The sequence below is a fragment of the Felis catus genome, chromosome A1, assembly GCF_018350175.1.
Source record: "Felis catus isolate Fca126 chromosome A1, F.catus_Fca126_mat1.0, whole genome shotgun sequence".
Lineage (NCBI taxonomy): Eukaryota > Metazoa > Chordata > Mammalia > Carnivora > Felidae > Felis > Felis catus.
Window position 1 is genome coordinate 221,734,182 of NC_058368.1, and position 12,904 is coordinate 221,747,085.

Below are 12,904 nucleotides of genomic sequence, written 5' to 3' on the forward strand. Positions count from 1 at the left end.
ACTATGTATTTCTATCTTATGCGATGCTTATTAGTTAGAACTAAAGGTGAAACAATTCTGGCATAAACAATGAAATAGATTTTTTGAAGCATTGATTTTCACTGGAGACAGAAATCTTGGTACTAACAGTGCCTCAGACCACTAGGCAGGAAAAGAGTGGATGATGAGGCCCTTCATTAATAGAATGATAACTAGTTGCTCATGCACAGCGACCATTAAGAAGACTTTTTGTCAAATTTATCACCTTGTGGTACATAAGAGTAAATCAAGAATCAAGGATAATTGCAATTTCTCAGAAATAGTCTCCATTTGTTCCAGCCGTATAGCTTCCTTTTATGATTCCTTTTGCTGTTATTAAATACAATGCATGAAAAACTAATATTATCTAAAATTTTCCACATTTGAGTATAGAATACACTTTAAAATAATTTTTAAAGGAAGAGTCTCATCAGAACTTCTGGTGCCTAAATATTTATGAAGAAATAAATATAACCATTTATTATTCATTAGGAATAAGAAAATAAAAAAAATATTACCTTAGTGATATTGCTTTTTGACAAACATTCTAAAGCATCTCTACCCAAGTGAGTATAGCAAGCTTATTTAGAAGCAATATAAATTGATGCGGTCTATGAAATAGACTCAGAAATAATAGTTCTCTTTAAAATTGGCTAATTTTGCAATTATTGGGCTTAACTATGAAACTATTCACTGTGAATTAAAATTCACATATATTCATATACATATACCTCAAATTATTATTAAATATTAAAAAACTTCAAATGTAGATAAATCTATAAAGCATTAAATAACATTAATATTCATTATACTTATTTATAAATCATTAAAATGTTTGTCATATTAGCATGTTATATTACATTGTGTACATTTTTATGCTTAATGTATTTGTGCATTAGAAAAATATCCCTAATCTATGAAACATTAAACATAGGCTTTATAATATTTTATCAAGTGCATGAAATAAGGATGCTAAATATTTCTATAACGTTGATAATAGGATTATTTAGGAAAACAAATATTAGTATAAGTGATGGACCTCATGTCTTAATTTGCCTTTAAAATTCTTTTAAAGTATTTAAATTGTTCCCCAAATGATTTCAGAAACTCATCTGAGTTGGGTAACTAGATATTGCTATTTTGTGTATCATGTGGTGGTGATGTGCTATAATTTTCCAAATTATCTGAGACCTAATTGAGAAAGCATCATCATTTACTTCACTTCAACACCTTTTTAAACCTATAAACTTAAATTTTTCTTGTGATAAAATATACATAACATAAAATTTACCATAGTAACCATTTTAAGGGTACAGTTGAGTGGCATTAAAAATATCCACATTGTTGTGCAAACATTGCTACGGCCCTTTTCCAGAATTTTTCCATCACTATCTTTTCATTTATGTGCATTGTCAAAAACAATGTATAAGTTTTTATTTTACGTATTTATATGTGCATTTCTAGAATCCATATGAAAACAGTTGAGTGGGTCTTAGAGTTGAACACATGAGCTATATATTTTTCCCTTTTATTCACCATTCTGATATTTCATGCTCTGTAATTCTGTCTTAGCTTATGTTTAGGGAGATCTGATAAGTGTCGCTGAAAGAATTGACACTTTCTCAAGATTTTTACTCTTTGAGTCTATCACCTTTGATTCAATAATTGTAATCTGCAAGCCTCTATTTCCTAAGTGAAACCTCCTTACATATTCTGACTGATGTTTATTCTTACAGGTCTTCAAAAATGTGTTGGTGTTTTAAAGCCCCATAGTATAATCGAAGCATGGGTTAGACTATATTTTGAGCTAATTCTTGATACTAGTATATAAATATTTACAATGTTTTGTGGTTTGAAATGCCTTTGATATTTATTCAGCATCGAGTCTTTAAGGATTCAGACACCTGAGCACTGAGGTGCCTGATGAAACAAAGATAGAGTATCTTCTTTCTTCAAGGGGAAAATAAGAGTGTTTACCTACACAAAGTCATCATGCCTTTAATAAGTTTTGCACGAAGACGAAGTCTGATTGTGGATCTGTTGAGAGCAAGGAAAGCAATAGGTGCTGATAAATATAAGGGAGAAAAATGTGTCACGGAAATAGACAATTAGGAAGCAATTCTATCACATATTACCTATTTTGTAATATTTTGCATATGAGTAGTAAAACTACATGTCTCAAAATGTGCCCCAGTGAATGGTTCCCTTGTATTCTGCATCATCTCACTTCCCAAGAACTCTGTGTGAACTCCACTTGCCTTATTTTAGAAATCATGGATTGCACACATCAGCAGGTAGAACTGAGGATGTTTGGCCTTGAAAGGAAAATACTCCAGGGACATGTGATACATGCCTTTAGTAAGTTGTAGAGCTGTTATGTAGGAGAGAAACCGGCTGTGTTCTGTGCTGCTTGAGAGGAAACTGGCTATCAATGGCTGGTGTGAGTTACAGGAAGAAAGAATTTTGGTGTGGTTTCATATGCATAAAAAAAGATGTTAATACTTGTCCATAAATAAGAGGAGTGCTTCATGAGATTGTGAGCTTCCCATTACTGGAAGGGTGAAAGTAGATGATGAGCAATGAGCTAGTGATGCTGGAGATGACTATTCACGTCATGCATGTTTATGTATAACCAGTGGCCTCACAGTGTTTTGCTATTCAGAAACCAAGATGAAACAGTTACATCCTCAAATGGATCCCCAGTTACTGGGGGGAGGTCATCGGGTCCTTAGACAATTAGACTTGGATTTCGTAGGATAAAATTCTCTGATCCATAGTCTGACTGCTGGGCTCTGGGATGGACTGAGGGCAAACTTCCTGAGGACAGAGGCGCTGGGAAGTGGTGTCTGATTCCTAAACAATAGTTAAAGTGTGCTATTGGTGGGAAGATGGTCTCTAAATGTTCTTCCTACTGAAGATTACCTGATGACTCTTCTTGAGATCAAAATACGTCATTGGATTATTGGCAACATTTTTAAAAAAAAAAATTATATACCTCGTCTCTGTAGTGATAAAATATACATAAAGTTCTTGAGCTCAAAATACATTATTGGATTATTGGCAACAATTTTTTTAATTATACACCTCATCTGTGTAGGGATGGATACAACATTTTTGTTACTACTTTTAAAGATTGCACTAGCTTTTAAAAAACCCATTTCACATTTTAGACTGATTTAAGACTGTAATGAAAAGCAACTCAGTAACTTTTCATATAAACTGCTGCAAAAGCAGGTCTTATACAACTGTTTTTAAATATCATTTAGTTGTGGAATTGAAAAAAAAATAAATTTTACATTGTCACTGCTGAAGTTAAAGTTCTCATTTCTAACCATAATTATTTTTTTCTATTCTACCATCTATTAGCAATTCCTAAAAGAATTAAGGATTAAAATATATTTTCCAATGCTTCCTTCAAATTCATGTGTTAAAAGGTTAATCAGGACATGGCCAACACTAGAGTCTGTGATCTCCAAAGAGATCATTTTCAGGTGCAAAAATAACATTTAATCAGATTTTTTTTCATAACACAGCTGCTATAATAAACATAGATCTATACTAACTACTCCATCTCATTCAGAATTATATCATAAGTATTCTCATGCTCAACCATCAATAATGACCAAGAATACTAGGTCATTGAAGGATGTATGGGAATTTTCCCTGTGTTACCAAGCTTATTATTATACATTGACTTATGGCTTTTATTAATATTTTGTGTGCCCACCATATGCTTCACATTGACCTAGACCTAGGTATCCTACAGGGAAGAAAAAAATAAAGACAAAATTCCCACCTTCAGGAATACACATTTTATTTGGGAAAACACAGAACAAACACAATAAGTAAGAAAACTATACTACAAAGTTTTGAATAGCAGTAAAGGCTAAGGAGAAAATGATAAAGTAGATAAAGAGCATAGGAGATGCTGGGTAAGGTTATATGTGGTATGCAAAATAGTGATCTTCCAAGTATGTCTATGTCCTAATCCCTGGGACCTGTGATTATGTTATATTACGATTATGTTATGTTTAATGAAGACAATTAAAGTTGCAGATGGAATTAAGGTTGTTTTCTCACCTGCAGATAAGGTGTGGAGATTATCCTGTATTGTCTATGTAGACCCAATTTAATTACATGTGTTCCTAAAAGTGTAAAAGGAAGGTGGGCAAGTCAAAGTCCAAGAAAGATTTGAAGATGCAGAAAAGTAAGACATCTTTCAGAAGATAAAAAAGCCTTCAGAAAGAAATGCTTCCTGCCCACACCCTTGATTTTGGTCCTCAAGACCCATGTTGGACTTTGGTCCTCCCTCATTTTAAGACAGTAAGTTCGTGCTGTTTTTAGGGCACTTAGTCTGTGGCAATTTATTACAGAAGCAATAGGAAACTAAGTCAATATAGAATTCTAGATAGAATGGCCAACAAAGTCCTATGGAGATGACTTTGAGAAAAGATGTGAAGGAAAGAGAGGAGCTACTTATGAGTAAACCACAGGAAGAACATTCCCCACAGATGGAAGACAGTGTGACCAGAAATCTAGTGACCAAAGAAGAGAGTTGTGGAAGAGAAGATCAGAGAGTTAAGTGGAAAGGTGGAGAAGTTTTCACTCTGAGTGAGTTGGAGTTTAGTTTGGGCAGGGTTGTATGGTTCATGCTCTGACCTCACTGCCATGACTTCCCTTTTACGAACAGAATAAATGGCCCAGGACTTCTTTGGACTCTAATCCTCAGTAAGTGTAAAATTGAGCCATTCATCCATTGTTCCTCATTCTCTCTCTCAATAGTCGCAAAGTAATAATTAACATTTTTTCCAGCCTTATTGGGATGTATTTGATGTACAACATTGTAGAAATTTAAGATATACAATGTGTTGATTTGATATACTTAAATATTGCCAAATGATCACCACCATAGTGTTGGCCAACACCTCCATCCTGTCCCATAATGACCGTTTCTTTTCTGCGGTAAGAACTTTTAAGAGCTACTCTCTCAGCAACTTTCAAGTATATAACAGAGTAATATTAACTATAATCATCATGCTGTACATGAGATCCCCAGGAGGCATCCATCTCATAACTGGAAATTTGTGCCTTCGACAAACGTCTCCCATTTCCCCCAGCCCACAGGTCCTGGAAACCACCATTTTACTTTGTTTAGATGAGTTCAGCTGTTTTAGATCCTACCTATAAATAATACTGTAGAGCATTTCTCTTTCCCTGCCTTTCTTATTTTACTTAGCATAATGCCCTCAATGTTCATCCATGCCTTCACTCTCCTCACTAAATAATATTCCTGTGCGCGCGCGCGCGTGTGTGTGTGTGTGTGTGTGTGTGTGTGTGTGTGTGTGTGATATTTGTTATCCAATCATCTGTTAATGGATGTTTAGGTTGTTTTATCTTGGCTTTTTGTAAATAATGTTATAGTGACCATGAAGGTGCCAGTACCTCTTTGAGATCCTATTTTCATTTTCTCTGGATATATACACAAAAGTGAGATCCTTGGAAAAGATGGTAGCGCTATTTTTAATTCTTTGAGGAACCCCCACACAGTTTTTCACAGTAGCTGCACTATTTTATGCCCCCAGTATTCCCTTTCCTTCACACCCTGACAATATTGGTTATCTCTTGCCTTTTTGAGGACAGTCATTCTAACAAGTGTGAGGAGGTAATCCTTTGATTTTCATGTCTCTGATGATTGTTGATGGTGAGCACATTTTCGTGGACTTGTTGGACATTTGTATAACTTCTTTGGGAAATGTTGAGTTCCTCTGCCCGTTTTCAAGTCAGCTTGTTTGCTTTTTGTTACTGAGTTGTATGAATTCTTGTATATTTTGAATATTAACCCCTTATCAGGTGGTTTGCAAATATTTTCTCTCATTCCACAGGTTGCCTTTTCATTTTGTTGATAGTATCTTTTGCTGTGTGGAAGCGTTTTAGCTTGATCCCACTTGTTGATCTGCCAGATGCATTCCAGAGGGTTTATTTATCTTTGAAGCCACCATGTTACTTCTTCTTGTCCCCTCTCTGGTTTTATTTTGCCCTGTCCTTCCCCCGTAGCAGCATAAATCGACTCTTCTGATATACAGCCACATCGACTCTTCTGTATGCTTTGAGGGACTATGCCTGCTTCTACAAAGTACTTTCCTGCTTCCTTCCCTGGGATGCTCCTTCTTGTGATCTTTCCAGGTCTGCCGCCTCCAGTTCTCTGAGTTTGCAACTGTAAAGCCTTTTCTCAGAGAGAACTTTTCTGACACTACTTTCAAAGGCACTTGATTTCACTTTCCTCATAACACAAATCACCATCTGAAATTAACTTAATTATGTGAGTACTTCTTTATGGTCTCCTCGGTATCCCATAAACATAGACCCATTAAGTGTACATTCCGTGAAATAACCTTGTACAGAGAGTGTATCTTTTTTATTTATTTATTTTTATTTATTTTTTAATATGAAATTTATTGTCAAATTGGTTTCCATACAACACCCAGTGCTCATCCCAACAGGTGCCCTCCTCAATGCCCATCGCCCACTTACCCCTCCCTCCCACTCCCCATCAGTTCTCAGTTTATTCTCAGTTTTTAAGAGTCTCTTATGTTTTGGCTCCCTCCCTCTCTAACTTTTGTTTTTGTTTTTTTTTCCCTTCCCCTCCCCCATGGTCTTCTGTTAATGTGGGTGTATCCATGCAAAGAAAAACCCAACCTCGTTCTCCTTACACATTCAATCTCTTGTCAGTTGGCCTATTACAACCAAAAGCTGGAAAGCAGAGAGAAGTCTAGAAAAAGTATATAAAGTTGATCTAGAGCGACAAATGGAAGAGTGTCACCATTATCCTGTTAAACTTGGTAATGGTGACTGAATGAAACATACATTTTAGTACAAACGGTGACTGAATCAGGTGTCCCATGTCTCAGTCTGCAGCGCAGTCCTCAATTCACAGTATAGTTCATGTAAAGCCATATACTGGATTATCACATGTCATATTTAATGGTTCTTCACATAGAGTCTTGCATTATTTCATCTCAAAATGCTCTCAGAAGATTTAACCCATTTTTGCAAAGCAAGCTGAAATCCATTGAGATTAAGGGGCTTACAGACAACATGAGCGTCTTTGCAGAGGATGAATATGTTCCTTGGCAGACTAGTGTCCTTTGATATATTATTTTAAGTTTATAACTCTTTCAACCATATATTTATATTCATATTGGCAGAAATAAAATCCCACTAGAAGAAATTTTCTCCTTTTTGCATTTATTCTAATTCATCTCAATTATGTATGCTGGAAAGTTCATCAGGTACAAGACATTTAAATCATACCAAAATTCAAGGTATATTTACCCCTCCATTTTTTTTCCCTAATAAATAGGATTTACTTCAGAATTATAGCTAACTAATTAAATTTCGTGGCATTATTGCTGTGGAATATTTATGCTATCCTGCAAAATGCATTTTTTAGGCTTCAGTTATTATCAGACAAGGCTGTAACTTTATATACAAATAGTAAAAAATAAAGATGGACACATGAACTTAAACTTAAGAGTCAAAATAACAGAATGCAGCATTTCCGTTTGCTGGTTACATTCTACTATAGAAGCACTTAAGCTCAGTCCTTGGCAAGGTTCCTCCTTGCTCAAGATCATGGAATCCATTTTTGTCTGTTTGGCTTTGAATATTAGGCATTTGGTACATAATGGGTGGTCCATAAAAAAGATTAGCTTCTTGGAAAGGAGACTATTTTTCACCAGGCTTTTACGATAGACCACAATGCTTTAAGATTCTCTTCTCACATTTGAAACTTGTCGTCTGCCTGATTTCCCAGATTCAACTCTGAAAAAATTCTACAAATGCCCTATTTTATTTCTCTGAGACAGTGGTTCTTAAATGGAAATGGTGGTGGGCTCATGGTCATCCGTGGTTTTCTTTGGAACTACATATGCGACCCTTTCCTCTCTCTAAATTCTAGCAGATGTCTTCCAGGTGAGCGGCATTACAGTAAAGGAGGGCTAAGGAACAGAAAGGTCACCTGTCAGACCCAGGGTGGAGCAGGAGGGCAGGGCAGTTTGATGTCTGGATGATAACTGTAACAAATCACCAGAAAACAAACCAACCTAGTTTTAAATAAGTGTGAAAATACCTATTTGGCCTCTTTTTCATAGCATCTTAATGTATCTATGTACAATATATATACATATAATATAAAGTATAATATTTATACATTTTCATATTAGAAATTTTCATATTAGAAATGAATTGAGTAAAGTAAAAATTATATACAAATATACATAATTATATATATATATATATATATATATATAATTTTCATATTGTAAATGAACTGAGTAAAGAGACATCTGGTCAAAAACAGGACAATACAGCATGCATATGAATTAAACCTAGGCATTTATCTAGAAAATATAAGCATTATAAGGCAGGCAGAAGTCTTGTACCTGAAAGCATGTGCAACCAGGCCACTGAGATGGCAGAGATGAAGAATCCTAGTTAAGAGACTTGGAATTGAAACATCAAGAATCTGAGCTGAAGAGGGGAAAAACAGATTGAAATAATAGAGTGTCAGAACTCATGCATGAATAAACAGCAGTAGCAAAAAAATGGAACTTGCTTGTTTTGCAACCATTTCCTGCCAAGGGTCAGAAAAAATCCTAGATTGTAGTTAAGTTTAAATTAGCAACAGAGCAAAGCATTTTGTAAGTCAATAGTGGCAAGAACAGATAAAATGTGGATGTGTATTCAGTTTATGATTTGGATGTTAGACTTCGTTTTGGTGCTTGATATTATATTTGTTATTCATATATGCTACTTTATTTAAGAAACACCACTATCAAAGACACATGGATTTAAGACAAATGCTCTGCAGTCTCTCCCAAAAACCATTGGCTATACGCTGGAATTTGGTATAAAATTTATTCATAATTTTACTTGCAACAAATCCAGAAGGTTTTAGTTATTTCACTATGAATAAATATAAATATAAATTAGTTCTATACTTGGATACAAGGGCAGAAAATGAGTAGGGTACGTAAATAGGCATATATACTGCATGATTCACAATTGTAAACTTAATTATTTATATATTCATTCATTCATTCATTCATTCAGCCAGTCATTCAACTAGTCAGCTGTTTGACACATTCTTATTGAGCTCCTTCTAAATGGCAGAGACTGGAGTAACTCGTTGACAAGGGAGATAAGGTCCCTGCAGTGGCAAAGCTTAATGAGATCTAAGTGAAAAAAATCTGTGGCTGAAATAATTAAGAGGAATCCTGAGAGATGAAAAATAAATGGGTGGAGATACTTTGTGTGCTTAAAAAGTAAAGTAACAAATTTATTTTAGAAAATAAAGAGAAGAATGGAGAAGAAATTAGTTTTATTTAGAAACATCACACTTAGTGTAACCACTTAATTTTTTAATATATATATGTATATGTATATTTGTCTAAATTGTCTAACACTTTCATTCTCTTTTAAAGATAGAATCCTTCTAAGTAAATCATGTCTGATTTGGTTGACTTAATGAATGATGACCATCTTTTAGAGCTGATACATTGTTCTTTAACCATATTCACAATGTTGTATAGCATTTCATTAAATGGCTGTTACCATAATATATTTAATTATATTCTAACCATTGAACATTTTCACTTTTGAGTGAAAAAGTAAGTGTTTCATTTTTTAAGAGATATGTAGGTTTGTTGGCATGTCTTTACTCCTGAATCTAGATAAAATCATTTTCTTGTTGCAGACTATCATATCTCAGAAAACACAGTGTTTGTAATATTTATCTTTTATTATTGTTTTCCCTTAAGGTGTTATTAGAACAGCTTTGCCAAACATGGACAGGGAAGTCAAAGAACAATACCAAGTCCTCATCCAAGCCAAGGATATGGGTGGACAACTAGGAGGGTTAGCCGGAACGACGATAGTCAACATCACCCTCACTGATGTCAATGACAATCCACCTCGATTCCCTAAAAGTACGTTCTTTCTATTGAGTTTAAACTGGTGCAGTTTAAAAAACAATTCTCACATTTCATTGAATGTTGCAGAAATTATAATAATTTTTCAGACACTTTTCGTCTTAGGAAATAGAAGCCAATAGATAAAAATTAAATGACTTAAGAGTTTCATTTTCCATTAGAATCATGCCCAGTACGACTTTAATATAAAATAATACAAGTCAGTAATTGAACAATGAGTCTTATGTTGTTAATTCCTGTTAAAGTAAAATATTCACGATAGGTTGGAATCTTGCTCTATTTTTTTACCTGAAAAAGTAATATAAATATGAATATTCCATTTTAATTTAAGACTCGTATTTATGACAAATGTGACACCATATTATTTGCTCTATTATGCAATTTGTCTCAGAATTCTCTGCCTTCTCCTTACCTATTATATTTGAATCATTTCCATATGCTTTCATGTATGTATCAGATGATATTCCAGTGATGCTATTTACATTACTTTAGTCTTATTTTAGTTTTGCAATAGGTGAAAATTGCTACAGTTTCTATGATAATAGAATGTTTCACACCTGTATTTTCTCTGCAACTCTGTGCTTCTTATTGAAAATGAATACTTCTCACTTGTGTTATATCTCGTTTTCTTCTACAGTATTACATTTAACACCAATCAGTACCTGTTCGATTTCTGGTGCATTTTCAAGGATTAGTTCAGTGTTCTTAGGACTTAGAATACAAAAACTGAAAGTCTCTGTCACTGGTTACACAAGGAACTTGATTAAATCCCTAGATACTCATTTGCGTGAACAGTTTATAAAACCAAAACAAAATGATTTTCCTCTTTCAATCCCAGTAGGAGAGTTTGAGTTCATCTACCATAGTATAAAACACTGAGAATATTTAACTAAATGGATATTTTATTCCTTTAGCTGAATTCATTTTCATATTTTACTACTTTATCATTTTCTGTTAATATCATTAACATATATTTTCGTATGGAAATATTTCACTTAGTGCTCAGAAGGTCCAATGGCAAATGTCATGAGTGGCAATTAGAAGTCATCATACTTAAGCAAATGAAATGTCTGTGACAAATGGTGAGTATGTAATGTGCTATAATTAATAACACAGTCTTACGGCAACACTTTTCCTTACTTTGCTATTAAGGGAACCAGATAAAACATAAATATTAAAGAAGAAGAAAGAAATAGTGCATTTGATTCTTTAATATTTGACATTAATAAAGAATATATTTCCAACTTGAAAAGTACTGATTATTTTTATTTTTATTTCTTTTATTTCTTTATTTTTACTTCTGACATGTGACAAGCTGTAGTAGCTAAATGAGGGGGATAGTTTGGGAGACTACTCTACTTTTATATAAATGGCATCGCTGTGAACGTGGGCCCTTCCTGTTTTGTGTTTTGTGCATTTAAAATATGTTCCTTCTAGCGAATAGGAAGTAGCAAAGATATTCCTAGGTAGCATCAATATTCTCATTCATGAGGATTATAATGATGCTCTTCAGATGAAAGATATAAAACCCAGCCAGTGGAGGATACAATTTCTGCTGGTATGGATGAAGGGTGATTTGTAAAAAATTGGGCAGGAATCCAGAAAAATAGGCTGGGGTACAGGGAAATAAAAATATCTCCATGAGGGGCCCCTGGGTGGCGCAGTCGGTTGAGCGTCCGACTTCAGCCAGGTCACGATCTCACCGTCCGTGAGTTCGAGCCCCGCGTCGGGCTCTGGGCTGATGGCTCAGAGCCTGGAGCCTGTTTCCGATGCTGTGTCTCCCTCTCTCTCTGCCCCTCCCCCGTTCATGCTCTGTTTCTCTCTGTCCCAAAAATAAATAAAACGTTGAAAAAAAAATATCTCCATGAAAAAGAGGCTAGATTATACTTAGGAAGCCAAGATAGTGTGCTCAGGTCCTGCTGAAACAGGACGATCACTTCTAGAACTTACCCAGTGAAAAGAGAACCTGGATAAAGCAATATGTTTGCTTGGGATTTATTCAAAGTTGAATATGTAGGTCTGAAGACAACCAGCAAGGAATGTGGGGGATAAGTCCACTAGAATTTCCAGAATATTTATATGTCATGTCAGGAACTTTATCTTATTCCCTATTCACAACAGTTCTGTATTTTCCACATTGACTGTTAAAAACAACAACTGAGGTGTAGGAAGGTTAAATAACTTGCTTGAGATCAGCAATTTAAGTAGAGATTTTTTTCTCAGAAGTTCAGACTCCTTCTAGTGTAACATAATGTTAAAATGAAAAGTTATTCTTTTCTTTTATATGCCCTCTAAAACCATACTTTTTAAAACACTTGCAAAAAAGTCGCATGACATATGTTGAATTGTCACCATTCCTGCACAGAGAAACAAGAGGGCAAAAGAAATATACTGAACAGGTCACCATGATAAAATTATTTTCTACTTGTATTACATGCATTTTTGAACTATAGTCTCAAAGTATAATGGGTGAGAGATATTTTTGAATCATGAGAAAGAAAAGGGTTTTCAGATTTTGCATGAATAAGAAATTAATCCCCTTGAAATTTTACATGCCATTGTGTCAAGCCCCTTTTACTGTATTGTCATTTTGAATTACATCCTTGAGAGGAAAAGACAGAATACAGGTCTAAACAGAAAAGCCATTTATTTAGAAGTCAATGCTCTTTTTGCAAGAATATTTCTCATGTGCAGCAATTAAGCTGCAAGTGTGACATAACATTACAAACTGAAATGATAATCTTTTCAACCTTAAGAGTAAAAAAAATATATATATATATATATATATATATTCTATACATAAATAACTTAAAAGAAAATCCCCACAACTAGCTGCATTTATTCATGTCTGATAAGCAATTATTCTGAAAAAAAAAGAACAACAACTTCATTCAGAT

General features: G+C 34.4%; 1 protein-coding gene across 4 annotated transcripts in view; it reads left to right on the plus strand.

Moving 5' to 3' along the window:
- The window catches only part of CDH12 (cadherin 12), a 1,052,064-nt gene that overhangs the window by 959,493 nt on the left and 79,667 nt on the right, over positions 1 to 12,904 (plus strand). For all 4 annotated transcript variants that reach the window (XM_019812450.3, XM_019812457.3, XM_006928094.4 and 1 more), the window contains one exon: positions 9,837 to 10,004. In XM_019812450.3, the coding sequence (XP_019668009.1) occupies positions 9,837 to 10,004 (168 nt within the window). The remainder of the gene's footprint in view (positions 1 to 9,836; positions 10,005 to 12,904) is intronic.